The sequence below is a fragment of the Anolis carolinensis genome, chromosome 6, assembly GCF_035594765.1.
Source record: "Anolis carolinensis isolate JA03-04 chromosome 6, rAnoCar3.1.pri, whole genome shotgun sequence".
Lineage (NCBI taxonomy): Eukaryota > Metazoa > Chordata > Lepidosauria > Squamata > Dactyloidae > Anolis > Anolis carolinensis.
In genome coordinates, this window is record NC_085846.1 from 21,377,844 (window position 1) to 21,393,955 (window position 16,112).

Here is a 16,112-nt window from a genome sequence, read left to right on the forward strand (position 1 = left end):
TGTTCCTGAATAAAATTACTTGGAAATAAATGTCATTTATATCAATGAGATTTATATTGGGAGTATTTATTTCACAAGCTCGAAGCTGAAATTTCGTTAGGAAACGAAATCCAGAAATAGCTGTATGCATTGTTCAACCTGCACATAGGCACCTTCAAAATCAGTGGGACAAGTCACTCAGTTATGAAACCCTATTGCAGATATGAGAATCGGTTGACTCTTCTGATATTGTTGGGTTGTATTCTTCCCCATTGGTTATGCTGGGTCTAAGGCTGAGGGGAGTCACAGCCCAACAATATTCGGAAGTCCACTCAAGTCTACTGTTTTCAAAGAAGCAAATGGCTTCAAGTTTTATCTGCAATGTAACCATATAATCATAGCTCTATATTTGTAATTCTGTCTTTTACAAATTTGATTATGTTCACATTTGACTTAAAATGTTCTTTGTAGGGATGTGTATGTCTTCCAATGGTCAACGTCATCCAGCCATGCTGAAGGACCAAAAAAATTCTTGAAAGAACACCTCTCTGGGGATTTCTAAGTCCTCCAATGTGATTCTTTGTGCAAATTCCAGCAGAGGTTGACCCTACAATTGTGTTAGTAAAGCTAGAGAAATATATTATAGTAAAGGTAAAGGTTTTCCCCGACATTAAGTCTAGTCGTGTTCGAATCTGGGGGTTAGTGCTTTTCTATTTGGTGACATCTGGGACCTCCAAAGGACTCCAAAGTAATCCAAAGTAATTCTGGAACATTGCTTTTTAAAAACTCTGGCTACGAAAGCATAGCAAGATACTTTTCCAATACCACCACCCACCCACCACAAAATGGCAGTGGAAAGAGTTGGCTGTTACAAGAAGAAAATGGGCCCTAGTGTCACGACCCAGGCTGCAGAGCACCAATAACCATACACAGAGGCCAGAATCTATCTAATATCTTTATTAAGGAAATATGTAAAGTCAATAAAAGTAAATGTAGAATATAGTTCAGAAGAAGACCTTTCAGGAAAGGTCAAATATAGTCCAGGAAAACAATGTCCAATATGAAATAGTAAGGTCCAAAGTTGTAATCCAGTAACCGAAACACTCACTTTGCCAAGCAAAGTGAGGGGAGATGACAAGGTCCTTTAGTCCATGAAACTTAGGCAAGGCAAGGAAATAACTTGATTCTTGGTACACAAAGCTTGATTCAAGGCAACAAGGAACGTGGAGCAAGGACAGGATCCGTGGTAAATTCGTGGCGAGGTCCAAAAACAAGGCAAGGTCCGTGGAGCAAGGCAAGGTCCTGGGAAACAAGGCAGGGCTGGAAACAGAAACAAGAACTCGACCGCGGGAGTAGCGTAGTCCACACACAACCTACTCCCGTAGCTGACGAATTGACTCCGCAAGACTCCTTCGTGGGCAAAACACCTAAGTAGGGTCTCGGTTTCCCGCCAAGAGCAGATTCTCTGGGGAACCAGAAGCGAAAGCCATTCTCTGGGTCCAGATGCATGACTCCCTAAAGTTTCTCATGGGAAGCAGGCTAATCAACCATTTGTTTGGCCGCGATTCTCAGGCTTCTGCGATTAGCCTGTTGAGCTCCTCTCTGTTGTTGACAATAATCACGGCGAGAAAAAGGGGGAGATTTTGGCTCAGGGCTTGTTTGGCAAACTTCTGGAAGGCAAATCTCCTGCAGGTGCAAGGGTTCCAGTTCTGGCTGAGAAAGTTCCAATTCTGACTGAAACGGAGGAAAACCTAAGTTTTCCTCCTCATCTGTCACAACAGTGTTAGGGACGGGACTACATGGCCCATGAGACATCACACCTAGCAGGATTGTTTGGTTTTGGCCTGAGGGAGAAAGATATGTATTTGGACTTTGTTATGCTTATCTCACTGACAAGGTGAGTTAAACAGTACAGGGTTATCCTGAAGATGTCAAGGAGAAGACGTTCTTTTATATAGTTTTGGCTTTTGCAAATGTGATTTTTTTTCACATTTGATTTAAGATGTTCTTTGTAGGAATGTGTAGGTCTTCCAATGGTCAGCGTCATCCAGTCAATTTTCTTGAAAGAACACCCCACTAGGGATTTATAATGTGATTATTTGTGCAGATTCCAGACTCTAGAGTATTGCTAATAGAACTAGAGAAATATTTTCTCAGGTAAACAAATTTTCACATTTTTGGATTTCCTTTGTTCCTAATTCCAGGTAATATGGAGAGATGATTGTACTTACTGCAGAATGGGCATCTGTCCAGCTTGGCAGAGGGCCTAGAGAAAAGGAATCAGAAAGACTAGGAGAAAAAGTTGCCAGTTATAGCAGCAGTTTGTTTATAAAGCTGTTGTAAAAAGCTCCAGTAGCCTCTTCAAATCGGGGGATCATATTATAGCATAGGTGATCAATCATGGCTGAATATGATGTTTTTCTATAGGCAGAATCTGGGAGGTGGGTCTATAAGTGACTGTAGAGACCTATCCTAATCTTTCACACTGAAGACATACATTTCCAAATGAAAGGGGGGGGGGGGTAGAGAGAGGGGGGATTCATACTGGATTTTATAATAGCCACTCTGGATTTTATGGGAGCAATCCAAGGTGCTGGATTCTATTTCCACCAAAAACACACAGATATAGGTGCCTGGCTACACAACAGTACTGATGAAACAGATCTTGGAATCTTGGTAGACCACAAACTGATACGAGCCAGCAATGTGATGCAGTAGCTAAAATGGGATTTGGGAATTTTTGGCTGTATCAAGTAAGTATAGTGTCTAGATCAAGGGAAGTCATGGTGCCTCTCTATTTTGCTTTGGCTAGACCTCAACTGGAATAAAGTGTCCAATTCTGGGCACCTAAGAGAGATATTGACAAGTTGGAATGTGTCCAAAGGAGAGTGACTCAAATTATCAAAAACAGACACTCAAAAATAGCCATAATTTTTCTGGCATTTGACATCTGTCTCTGTTATGCTCCTTGGAGAGATGCTTGTGGTGAATGATAAGGATATACAGTAGTTATTATATCCAAAAGTACGCAGTTGATATGACTTTCCACGCATGTTCCGCCTTCTCCTCTGAGACTCTGGGTGTCATAAAGAACAGAGAAAACTATATGAATGTTACCCCACTCCCATCACAGCAATCCCGTACACACATATTAGAATGCAGTATTAGAGAAGATGCAAGAAGAAAGGCAATGACACACACACATGTGACCCTGCTGACCTGTTGCATCATTCTGAGATCAGAAACTGGCTTTCATCTCAGAGATAACCAATCAACTTTAGTGCTTTTGCTTTACTGTTTATTCTGTGGGAAAAGTACAGATTTAACTAACAAAGGCCTCATTCATATCAATCAGGGAAGTAAGATTAGAGATTGCACAATCCTGGAAACGGAACCTGGCCTTCTGTGAAAAATTAGCTTTGTATCATGGAAAAACAGACCAATAAAACCAAAAGTGAAACCAGCTTTATTAAGATGCCATGCACATTCGTTGCCTTTGCTAATAAACCCACATTTGTATATCGTATAAACCCACAGTACAATCAAAGGAATTCTGGATCAGTTCATTGGATTTTCATAAATATATTGCAGAGAGGGGATATCACCACCTATATGGATGTCGTTTCTCATCAAATCAGTCAGTTCTTTTATATTTATTTTTTTAAAACTATAAGAACTGGTTTTTTTTGTGTCTGGAGCTATTTGAAAAACTGCAAGTCGCTTCTGGTGTGAGAGAATAAGCTGTCTGCAAGGACGTTGCCTAGGGGACGCCCGGATGTTTTACCATCCTGTGGAAGGTTTCTCTCATGTCTCCACATGGGAAGCTGGAGCTGACAGATGGGAGCTCACCCCGCTCTCCGGATTGGAACTGCTGACCTTTGGTTGGCAGTCCTGCCAGCACAAGGGTTTAATCCATTGCACCCCCCCAGGGGCTCCTAGAACAGTGAACCCCTAGGTATCATGACTCCCTACTCTTTGCTACTCAATGTTTTTTGTAAAGTGATATATCTCTATTTTTGTACTGTTTATTAAATGTAATTTAAAAGCATAGGAAAATGCTTTTGTGTTTTATTTGAGTTTTTAAAAATAATTTCCTAACGGCTCCTGATTTTATAGGCAAGTTTCTATTGATGCTATGCCACTTTCATACAACATAATGACACCAGGTTCCAAATTTAACTATCATGGGAACGTTCTGTAGATCCCTGGGATCTGCTGTTTAAGAAGGACTACTTAAAATTCTCAAACAAAGTGTTCTAGTGTTGTGGGTAAATGTTATGGGGTAATGGGAGTTGTAGTTTAATTTTCTTTTTTTCGTGTCAGGAGCAACTGGATTTGCTTCTGGAGTGAGAGAATTGGCCGTCTGCAAGGACGTTGCCCAGGGGACACCCGGATGTTTTGATGTTTTACCATCCTTGTGGGAGGTTTCTCTCATGTCCCCACATGGAGCTGGAGCTGATAGAGGGAGCTCATCCGCACTCTCCCCGGGTGGGATTCGAACCTGGCAGCTTTCAGGTCAGCAACCCAACCTTCAAGTCATGAGGCTTTTATCCCCTAGGCCACCGGAGGCTCCTTGTAGTTTAATGAGGCACTAGCACTCTTTGGAAGAGAAGGCAAAACACCTCGTAAAACTACCATTCCAACAATCTCATAGCAAAGGACTGCAAATGCAGACAACCCTAACAGTTCGGCGTGAAAATATGTGGCTGTTTGTAGTGATCTTACTATGATATGTGTGATGTAGTGATAATGGAGCCCCTGGTGGCACAGCAAGTTAAGCCGCTGAGCTGCTGAACTTGTTGACTGAAATGTCGGTGATTTATCTGGGGAGCAGAGTGCGCTCTCACTGTTAGCCCCAGCTTCTGCCAACCAAGCATTTCAAAAACATGCAAATGTGAGTAGATCAATAGGTACTGCTCTGGCGGGAAGGTAGCGGTGTTCCATGCAGTCATGCAGGCCACATGACCTTGGAGGTGTCTATGGACAACACCAGCTCTTCACCTTAGAAATGGAGATGAGCACCAACCCCCAGAGTTGGACACGGCTTGACTTAATGTCAGAGGAAAACCTTTACCTTTACCTTAGTGGTAATGAAGCCATTGCAGGGCCAATATGGACCAGGAAAATGTGGTTGCAAACTTAAGCCCAGAGTAAGCCTTCAGCTGTTGAGGATGCCGTGCTTCTAAATTATCACCAACTTTTTAAGCAAAACAACACAATTTCTGTCCGGAACCAGGCCTGGGACCTGAAAGCAGGGAGACCCTTTTACCATTAGCCAAAATTAAACTACACTTCCAGTGTATTTGCAATCTCAAGGTGAATCAAGAGGAGGGGCCAACTCTATCTTTAAGTAAACAGCAGTCAAGGGGCAAAGCCCACTCAACCTTGGGGACATGGGAGTGAGTGTGTGCCAAAGTTTAAATCTTTCTGCTAAAGTTCAAACAAAATTTATTTCCCTGGAAGGACTGTTTGGATTTTACAGGAGTGACTCCGTTGTGGAATCTAAAGAAACTATTGGGTAAAACTCTGATTTGGAAAGGCCTCTGGCTCCAAATTGATTGGCCCCTGTCAGGAAAAAAAAGTCTAGTCAGTGGTAGAGGCAGCTGATGGAGAACTTCAGGAAAATAGACCCCCAACTTCAGCCAAACTTGGAAGATCTCAAGTAGGAAGCCCTGTCATTTGAAGCATGTTGCCAGGAAGACAAGCAGAGATTGCTGAGGCTTAAACAAGAAACAGTGACCCACTTCCCAGCTGGTGTCTGAAAGACGGGCAACTATAAATCTCCAAAGGTGAGTTCTTAAGATTTACATCTGTTTGGGCTCCCAGGGTTTGCATACTTATGATGTTGATGGCTTTATTTTGGATTCTTGGTCTTAAGTCTTGTGGCCCTTCCACATAGCCATGTAACCCAGAATATCAAGGCAGAAAATCCCACAATATCTGCTTTGAACTGGGTTATCTGAGTCCACACTGCCATATATTCCAGTTCAAAGCAGAAAATGTGGGATTATATTCAGCTGTGTGGAAGGGGCCTTGGTCTTTTTGGATCCTTGATCTTAAGTTGCTTGAATCTTTTTCTCGTGGCTCCAATTATCATGATTATAGGCTTCTTGAAATAGATTTTGGAACAGCAGAGAACTCATTACTGCATCCCCTTTTATCCTTAGTGAACTCCCTTGATCACCCATGGAATAGCTTGACTCATATCTAACTGCTTCTCCTTAATCTAGCTTGCTTCTTGTGATACCTTTAGATCCATAGGAAGTTTTTCCAAGGATTGTTAATAATATAATTCCACCTCACTCCAAAAAGCCATGCATTTTTCATAACTGGCAGTCACAAAATGACAACTACTTTCAGCTTGGATTTCATTAGGTACACTGCTATAGAGTACACGAGCATGTGCTAAACATGACACTTTGCTGTTACACAAAACGGAAAATTTCTTCAAAGGCTACATAAATGTTTGCTGTAAATATTGGGCTGGGATAGTGTTGCCTCATTGTTTACATGGTTACATTTATCTTTGTTATATACAAGTTTAACAGCTTTTGAAAAGTGGTTGAAAATGCATGCTAAAAACAAAGCAAGCAGCTGATCCCTTGGACACTAAAATTTCTCCTCACCAATATAATACATGAGATCTACATGCAGAAACACGCATCCCAATTAGTTGGCTATATACTTTAAAAGATAGGAAGGTAGACTTCCCAAACTCCAAGTCTTTCATCATGATGTTATGGAAGAGGTCTGGCAGAGGTTGACCATAGGGTTGTGCTGGAAGATCTAGAGCAGTGGTTCTCCACCTGTGGGTCCCCAGGTGTTTTTGCCTTCAACACCCAGAAATCCGAACAGCTGGTAAACTGACTGGGAATTTTGGGACTTGTAGGCCAAAAACACCTGGGGACCCACAGGTTGAGAACCACTGGTCTAGAGATTCTCCAAGAAGTGTTCTCTTAGATGGAGAAGAAAAAGGTGCCCAACTGCCATCTTCAGGATGGTCCCAGCCACAAGAAAAATTTGTCTTGTTTGCTAGACTAATTCAACTAAAGGGTTGACTTATGTACTTCATGGATTTCATATGAATGCTAAAAACAAAGCAAGCAGCTAGTCCCTTGGACACAAAAATTTCTCCTCACCAATATCATACATGAAATCTACATGCAGAAACACACATACCAATTAGTTGGCTATATACTTTAAAAGATAGAAAGGTAGACCTTCCAAACTCCAAGAGCTACGGATATATAGCAATTCTGAATTGCAAGGTAAGCTGTTGTTAATATTGTTGATGGTGTTGTTGATGTTATTTTAATTTACAAAGCTTCAGTGGAGACACCTTTTCTCCATTATAACTCTTTCAGGAGTGAATTTCCCTTCCTAGCAGTAGATTTCTCTCACTGGCTGTTGTTGTCTCATCCCCGTTTTTAACTATTAGTAATTTGAAAGCTGGCTGGTTGTAATTCAGGGACTGCCTGTATACTCATGTACAAATTAGCCTCATGTATAAATGGAAGGTAACGGTGTTCCATGCAGTCATGCCGGCCACATGACCTTGGAGGTGTCTATGGACAATGCCAGCTCTTTGGCTTAGAAATGGAGATGAGCACCAAACCCCAGACTCGGAAATGACTGGACTTAATGTCAGGGGAAGCCTTTACCTTTACCTTATAAATTAAAGGCAAGTGTGGATGCCAAAATTATGGATTTTGATGTAGAAAAGAACAAGGATTATTCTGCAGTTAGGGAAAAGTACCCATGCCACTTCAGCGGGTCAATCACCCCTGAACGCTACTACCATTTCCCAGTCCAAACATTCAAAAACATCAATGCAATAGCAGAGGGATCAGTACTTCTTTTTTCATGTAATAGACTTCTTGCCTTTCTACACTCATTCTGTTTTTGCCAAGGTCTGGTGATACTCCAGAATTTGCTTGATATTTAGGAGTATCCTCAGGGCTTCAGGGCAGTATGAACAGTGGAATGAGGTTCTGTTTCCACTGTCCAAACTGGACATGCCGCTATCACCCTTTTTCTGTGCTGATTATCTGATCATATTGTTGCTGTTCTGATATCAAGTAGAGCTTTATGGCCATCATGGCACAACAGCAACATGTGGAAGTGACAGGCCAAATGTAGTCCCAGCCCATGTGGATAATGGCTACGCTGAGAGCAAATTTACACCAGGCTAACTGACCCAGTGTAGAAATGGCCTAGGACTTAGGAGATCATGATTCAAATCTCCATTCATTTACAGAAACCCATTGGGTGACTATCGGCAACTCACACCCTCTCCACCTCAGAAGAAGGCAAACTCTCTCTGAACGAATTTTGCCAAGAAAACCCGCTCAGGGTAAGTCAGATATTACTTAAAGGCATACCACAACAGAGTAATCAATCTACCAAAAGTTTCAGTATGTACTGCAAGGTAGTTCCCTAGATTGCAGAACTCTGTTTCCAAAATGGATTGGAGACTTTGCATGCCTCCAGTCAAACCTTGGAATAAAACCCATCCTTTATCCCACAGACATGGGAGATACCACCCAACACTGATATCTTGGTCAAAAATAAAGCAATAATTGACTTTGTGTAAGTATTCCTATCCAACACCCATTTTCTCTGCATGATAGTCTGTGCATGTGGTATATTTGTTTTCACTGCCAGGATGCAATGCTTATTATATCCCAGCAGTGTGGCATTCCCATCTGGTTTAGGAAATACCTTCCAATATTTCCTCATTGCCAAATTTGGCAATTCTAACCAAAAAAGGTAGTAGCAGGCTCAAAAGTTTTCAAAATCAGGATTTGTAACTGGGAATTTACCTCTGAAGAATGTGCTAATTGTCTAGTGGTGGACAGTTTCCAAGTTATGAAACTAAAGTGTCCTCCTGGTTTATTGATTATTCTTTCAGATGCAGCTGTTGCTCTGCATTCTCCTAATTCCCTTAATTGCCTCTGAACAAGGGAACTCTGGTGTGAACGTCACTCTTAGAATTCTGAGCAGAACTGTGGAAAAACTCCCACCAGTGATACCAGGTGCTGTATCAAAATCGTTTGGCATTAACAAATGTCAGTGGTGACTTTGATGCCACTGGGGTGGCAGATCTGTTCCAGATCATCCAAGCTGTTACATTTAGTTGGGGGGGGGGGGACTAAGGCTTGAATCTTGAAGAGCTCCTTTAAGTCTCAGACTAGAACTTAGAGCAGATTCATTACTCTCCCTCACATGGACAACAGTTCTTGCTGCTTAGCTCAGGATTACAGTCCTGTGTTGGCACTACCTGCAGTGTGCTCATCAGACAGCCAAAGCAGGGTCAGACAACAGAGAAGTTGTGTATGAAATCCTGTCCTACCAATAACATAATATGATCCACCTAGGGCAAGGCATCCTTGGGCAAGAGGAAGCAATTAGTGAATCCTGGGCTCACTTTTCTGCCCCGGGATCATCTCAGGGCATATGAATAATCAAACCTGCAAATCTATGAGTAATGAAATCAGTGAATAATCCAACCTGAAAAAGTCAACCCACAAATGTGGAAAGCTGTCTCTGCTTTCTGAAATGAGGAACTACAATTTCACATCTGTGGGGAGTATTGGAGAAGCAACAGGAAATGGCCCTGTAGCCAGATACAGAATGATGATGTCATCTTCTGGATCTCCGATGGACTCCAGTTGAAAATTACTTTTTACCTCTTGAGTCTGGCTACAAAGACACACCAAGATGTTTTTCCAGTATTTCCCCTCACCCCGTACCGGCTACTAAACGGCAGTAGAAGTTGTTGGCTCTCACAGGCAGAAGCTGAGCCCTAGTGGGATTCACTGATTGTTGCCTGAGGGAGAAAGAGAATTCCAGTCTTGTAATAAGTCTTATGCTTACCTCGCTGACTGGTTGTTGGCTGGTGTTTTTGTTTCTTTCATTCTTAAAGTCAAATACAGGAGACATCAAGGCGAGGTCATACACCATTTGTGTAAGCCAAAATCTCTATCCAGAGATGAACTAGCATAAAAACATGTCAGGGCAAGGCAGTAGCAATAGAGGGAGGCCTTTTTATCAGTTGCTGGAAAAAGGCATGATAGAAAATATAAAAAATACAGTAAAAACATAGGATTTCCTTAGGCAAAAAATACTATGATGTGATTCGCCAGTTCCTTCATCTCACAGCATCTAGTATTTGATGGCAGTCTCCTATCAAATTAGTAACCAGAGCTACTTAGTTTCCAAATTCTGATGTGTTTTGGGTACCTTTAGAGTGTTTAAGAACTCACATTTGAAACTACTGGGGTTAGAGACAAAATGACACATCGCAAATAAGGGAATGGCTTTCTTTCTTTCTTTCTTTTTTTTTACCAGGGAACAACTCTAGCAATTTCTGTGCCTTTCAGCATGGCTCTATGGTCAACTTCCACTGGATGGTGAACACTGATGACTTCACCAGACGGGATGAATTTAGCATCCTAGAATGCTTTCACCCCATCTAATTAACGGAGCCCACACTGGCATCACACAATGTTGATGTCCATCCTGGGGCTTCACCAGGTGGACAATGTGATAGGGAAAGCGTTGCCGAGAGGGAGTTGTGTACGGGGTAACAGATTTATTCTACAGCCCTTCTCTTTTCTTCTGGATGCCTGACCTTTATGATGAGGTCCTTAATCACATTTGAAGACATAGAGATTTTTAGAGAAATGTTTTCTCTAGAATGTAGGTCCAGCAGCATGACTGGAGGAATTTGACCATAGAGTTACACTAGAAGATCTAGAGATTCTAGAGAGAATATTTTTTAATCAAATCTATAAATACATCAGTAAACGTGAAAAATAAAGTGTGGAGGCATGTCTATACCTCTTATCCATTCTCATTATATGTTTCCCTTCTTAATTTCTTCCAATTTGTATTTGCAGTCCCAGAAAAAGGAGGAAACCAAGCAACACGGTACTCAAAAAAAAATAAACGACAGGACACTTTGGGCAATGAGGCATTTCAGGGCACAAGCCTGAAGTGGGTGCCATTTCAAGGAAATATCTCCCAAGAGGCTGTCTCACTGTGGAATGACTATGCCCAGAGGACAGAGTATATTTGCGCTACTGAAGTTTGTCGAGTTGGATTCTACAGTCCGAAGGAGGGCTTGTCCTGTTTCTACACTTTTGAAGGGAAACAGAATCAAAGCGCCAGGTTCTGGCTTTTAGTGAATGAAAATACACTAGAACTGTTGGAATGGCAAAGCGGATATGCCGGGAGTGTTCCCTCTAATGCTATAGGTACTTGCTCAGGAGATAGATTTTATGTTGGCAAAAATAAATATGGCCTTGGGGAGGTTGACCGACAGAATGGAGTTTTCTTTATACCAATGGATGGCTCAGGGTTTTGGTACAAATCCTACAAAATCCTCACCATTAATAAAGACTACACATCTCAGCACATTTACGACGTCAAATACTTTACGGAGAGTGGAGTGTATGGAAACAAGACTGTGACCTTAAAAACCAGCAAAGTCAGAAACTACGACTGTAAAGTAGTCAAGAAAAAAGCTTCCTTGTCCAAAGAAGTAGATCACGAACATCATTGGGATTTTAGCCATTCTTTGTCACTTACCAAGGGTTATGCTCTAACTGCAGGAATTCCTAGAATCATAGGTGGGTGTTGGTCTATTTCTACAGAAAGACATGTTACCCAGTTTGAAGGTTCTTCAGAGACGGAGAGGGAGATACATACAGTAGATGTGGAATTGGAAGTCCAGCCCAATCACGAGTGCAAAGTAGAAATGGAAGGTATTCAAATGAAATCAGAGATTCCCTTCAGCGCCTCAGTGATTCGCTACTACAAAAATGGGATGCGCCAGAGAGGCACCATACAAGGAATCAGCAGAAATCTGGTTGTGGAAGAAATCAATACCATTATAAAGCGATGTCGACCCATCCCTAATGCAGAGCCCTGTGATGATTATGACTAGTTAAAGAGGAGCCAAGTTTGTCTGCATTAGATAGGAAAAACTAAAGAAAGGTCCAAGTTGATTTAATTCTGCAGGGCTGGTCCTTGTGTGTGGATTTCACTTTTGCAGATATGATTATTCAGGGATTTTAATAATACGTTGTCTCTAGGAACCTTTAGATCAGTGGTTCTCAACCTGGGGTCCCCAGATGTTTTTGCCCTTCAACTCCCAGAATTCCTAACAGCTCGTAAACTGGCTGGGATTTCTGGAAGTCGTAGGCCAAAACACCTGAGGACCCACAGGTTGAGAACCACTGCTCTAGATCCGCTGTTGTGACTCTGTGGCCAACTTCCATCATAGAGTTAGCTGTGCTCATGGACTAGAACTTCCTAAATATTATACTTCACTAGACATTAGTTAGTCCTTCACCATGATGTTATAGAAGGGGTCTGGCAGAGGTTGACCATAGGATTGTGCTGGAGGATCTAGATCAGTGGTTCTCAATCTGTGGGTTCCCAAATGTTTGGATTCCCAGAAATCCTAAGCTGGCTGGGATTTCTGGGAGTTGTAGGCCAAAACACCTGGGGACCCCCAGGTTGAGAACCACTGATCTAGATCCTCTAGCACAACCTTATGGTCAACCTCTGCCAGACCTGCCAGAACCATGGATCTAGAGATTCCCAAAGAAGTGTTCTCTTAGATGGAGGAGAAAAAGGTGCCCAACTTCCATCTTCAGGATGGTCCCGGCCACAAGAAAAATCTGTCTTGTTCGCTAGACTATCAACAAAGGGGTCAACTTATATACTCCATAGATTTCATAGATATTTCTTAGGCAAGGAATATTCAGAGGTGGTTTTGTGAGTTTCATCCTCTGAAATATACCCTGTAGCACAGACATGAGCAAGCTTCAGCCCTCCAGGTGTTTTGGATTCCAACAATTCCTAATAGCCTACCAGCTGTTAGGAATTGTGGGAGTTGGAGTCCAAAACACCTGGAAGGCCAAAGTTTTCCTGCAGTAGCATCTGATATTAATGGGTGGTGTCCCATCCAAGTACTAACTAGAGCTTACCCTGCTTAGCTTTCAAGATCAAATGGGGTATGGAGCCTTTAGGGAATGTAGATCCTGCTTGGAGCTTACAGGATATGTAAAGTCAAAGTCAGCATAGAAAGGAGTAGTTTGAAATATTAAGTGGGTAAATGTGTCCCCTTTTCTGCTTTTCAAAAAAGTCCTTCGACAACAAGGACTCCTTATGCCTTTTAGCAGAGTCCCAGCTTATCTCATGTGTCAATAGAGAAATCTGTACAAACATATAGGTGGTTGAATACACTGAAAGATAAGAAGAGAACGGCTCATTTATTTAACCAAAGTAAATAAGGTCTTTTGTCTACCTGGCCATTAGAGGGAGCTGTAACTCCATATTTAAAAAATAATCTCTCTGAATTGGTTTTCCAGTTAAGCGCAAACAAAGCAGATTCTGTATTTTATCCCAAGGCCAGCAGATCGAACCATAAAGGGCAGCGAAAATTAGATGCTTTTATGTAACAGACAGGCTGCTAACAGTTGCGTTACTCTCCATGTCTCCTTGCTGTTTTAAATTCCTGCTGTTTTACAGAGACTAAAAGAAGGCAATGTATGATCTAATAAAGTTCTGTGTACATTTTGGAATTCATTTTCATTTTTTTAATTATCTTTTGGCTGCCACAAAATTTCTTTAACTAGCAGAAGTAGACAATGCACAAGTTTGGGTTTTAACAGAATTCATATATTTCTGAGTCATGTAATGCTTGCTCTAACATACCCACAAAGCATAAAAATGGTGCACAATCATATTACCTTAGGTATTAGTTAGACTCATGTCTTCCTACCAGTGAGCTCAAGAATATTATCTTCTCTTTATTCACACAACAATTATTGAGTTAAGTCAGAAAGAGAGTAACTGATCTCAAGTCACTCAGGAGACTTGAAATCAAGGAGACAAGTATTTGATTGGGCTTGTCCCCATGTGAGCCGCTCTGAGTCCCCATGGGGAGATGGAGGTGGCATACAAAAATAAAATTATTATTATTATTATTATTATTATTATTATTATTATTATTATTATTATTCAGTGGAGGCTCAAATCTGAATCTCACAAGTCCAAGTCAAACTGCTCCACCACATTGCCTCTCCATTCTTTTTCTATGCTACACAGAAACTGCAGTTCCTAACACTATTACCTGGGTGTTACTTCCACTATTTTCAGGCTCAGCTGACATGTACAGGTTGTACCATCAGAGATCTAAAACACCCACACACAGTTTACGAAGCAAATCTCTCCTTGTACTGGCCAAGAAATAATCCCATTACACACAGAAATACCCAATCAATGGCCTACAAAAAGAAATGATCAGTTTGCATATGCCAAGGTGAAAGAACTGTGCCAGGTATTTGGAGGTGAATTATTTTGCCCAGAGTCACTACAAGGGCCACACAGACTGGTCCCCAGTCCACCTCTAGAATACACCGGGTAATATCATACACACATGAAGGCATATGCACACATATTCATATGAATACATAGTTATTATAACTGTGGACACTATGTTTCTATTATCTACAATCCTGTTAGCTAGTCCCAAACACAGAAAACTCCCCTTAAGTAACAACTAAGTAAGCAAATCCAGTGTATTTAATGACTCTACTCTAGACAAGACTATAACTAGGATTTAGATGGTTGAATTCGGTGGGCTGAAGGCTTCAATCATATGCACATTATTCTAGTAAATTTCACCGAAACCAGAAAGGCTTTGTATATAGACATATATGGGATTCTACAATGTCATATATATCTAAATCTTGTAGTGCAGTGGTTCTCAACCTGTGGGTCCCCAGATGTTTTGACCTTCAACTCCCAGAAATCCTAACACCCGGCAAACCTGCTGGAATTTCTGGGAGTTGAAAGCCAAAACACCTGGGGACCCACAGGTTGAGGACCACTGTTGTAATGAATCATATGTAATAAGTCCTTTCACCAGAAACATCAATGCATCCACACTGATGTCTATGCAATCCAGTTTTCGGTAACCAGAGTTCTAACATGCAATGTGCGCATTTCCACTATTACAAACACAACTAACATTTGTCTCTCTTATTTCTACAATACTTTTTCTAGGACACTCATGCAATCACAACCCAGTATTCGGGATTCAGAAAGTATTATAATGCCCATTCAAGTCTCCCACATCTGCTCTATGCTCACTTCTCCTGCCTATATAGAAATTAATATAATTATAATGCACACACCATCCTTGGTGTCTTTAAACAAGTTGAACTGCAATAATATATATATATATATTAGTCTGGATGGAAAGAGCTCTAACCAGACACAGAAAAATGTGTCCCTTCATCACAGAGATGCTTCTGAACAAAACTTGCTTAGAAGCTGCTTCACTATGAAAGTCTGAAATGTGGCATTTCATTGCCTTTGAGCATGTACAGAGTATTTCCCCTAAGCAATCACAACAAGCAAACACAGTATCACTTGGGCATATGATTTATCTGTTTGGTTGGTTTAGGTGTGGATACAAACCGAGGAAACATCATTAAAATGAAGAACAACTGAACAAGCAATGGTATGAAAACATGTTAACAATTGTAAAAGGTCCAAAAAGGAAAACACAGCACCAGAAGGAAAAGAGGGAAAGAGCCACCTTGAATCAGCCACCAAAGGCATGTATGAATTCTCTCAACCTCAACCAAAACTCACGTATATGACTTTGGCATATACATATGCACAGGAATCCACAAAGGCATATTGACACCATTAATGGATGCACTGCCACACACACATACACATATATCCCCCAAGACAACGGACTCACAGCACCCAAGGTGCACAAACCCTACCACACACCCCTGACTTCCATCCTCCAAGACAAAGCAATGGATCCATCCTGGCCCAGAGGTCAATTTCGGCCCCCTTTGGGGTCAAGGTTCATATGGCCAGCATCTAAGGTCCCCATGCAGCCTTGCCTCAACTGCGGCCAATTATTATCCCTAAGCCCTGCAGGCCATGAGAAGGGCTGGGAGGCAGGTGCCTGGCAGTCTCCCGGTGCAAGCTGTCACTCTCCTCCATCGCTGATCTCCTTGACCTCACGTTGGGTGCCTTCCCTGCCCCAAATCCAGATGCAGAAGGGAGGGTGTCTTTCCCCGAGCTTAGCCTTT

The 16,112-nt window shown here is 41.7% G+C and overlaps 2 protein-coding genes and 1 long non-coding RNA gene across 4 annotated transcripts in view; 2 read left to right on the forward strand and 1 right to left on the reverse strand.

Moving 5' to 3' along the window:
* The window catches only part of LOC100561776 (natterin-4), a 3,716-nt gene extending 3,666 nt beyond the window's left edge, over window positions 1–50 (forward strand). Inside the window, exon 3 of the mRNA XM_003224497.4 lies at window positions 1–50. This exon is cut by the window's left edge and continues 1,194 nt beyond it. The gene's annotated coding sequence lies outside the window, so the exon portion shown is untranslated.
* A 5,180-nt stretch (window positions 51–5,230) lies between these two features.
* Window positions 5,231–12,384, forward strand: LOC103279770 (natterin-1). Of its 2 annotated transcripts, XM_008116449.3 has the most exons (4): window positions 5,231–5,768; window positions 8,237–8,332; window positions 8,891–9,014; window positions 10,881–12,384. In XM_008116449.3, exons 3-4 carry the CDS (start codon window positions 8,891–8,893, stop codon window positions 11,927–11,929), a joined length of 1,173 nt encoding a protein of 390 aa, XP_008114656.1. In that variant the 5' UTR covers window positions 5,231–5,768; window positions 8,237–8,332; the 3' UTR covers window positions 11,930–12,384. The 2 variants fall into 2 exon arrangements, with proteins under 2 accessions (XP_008114656.1, XP_062840589.1); XM_062984519.1 differs by lacking the exon at window positions 5,231–5,768 and having other exon boundaries at window positions 8,015–8,332.
* Window positions 12,385–13,574: 1,190 nt separating this feature from the next.
* Window positions 13,575–15,988, reverse strand: LOC134292650 (uncharacterized). The gene is made up of 2 exons (XR_009999907.1): window positions 14,886–15,988; window positions 13,575–14,824 (listed from the first exon to the last, which is right to left on the reverse strand). It is a non-coding gene; the product is annotated as an uncharacterized LOC134292650 (long non-coding RNA).
* Between the last annotated feature and the right edge of the window lie 124 nt (window positions 15,989–16,112).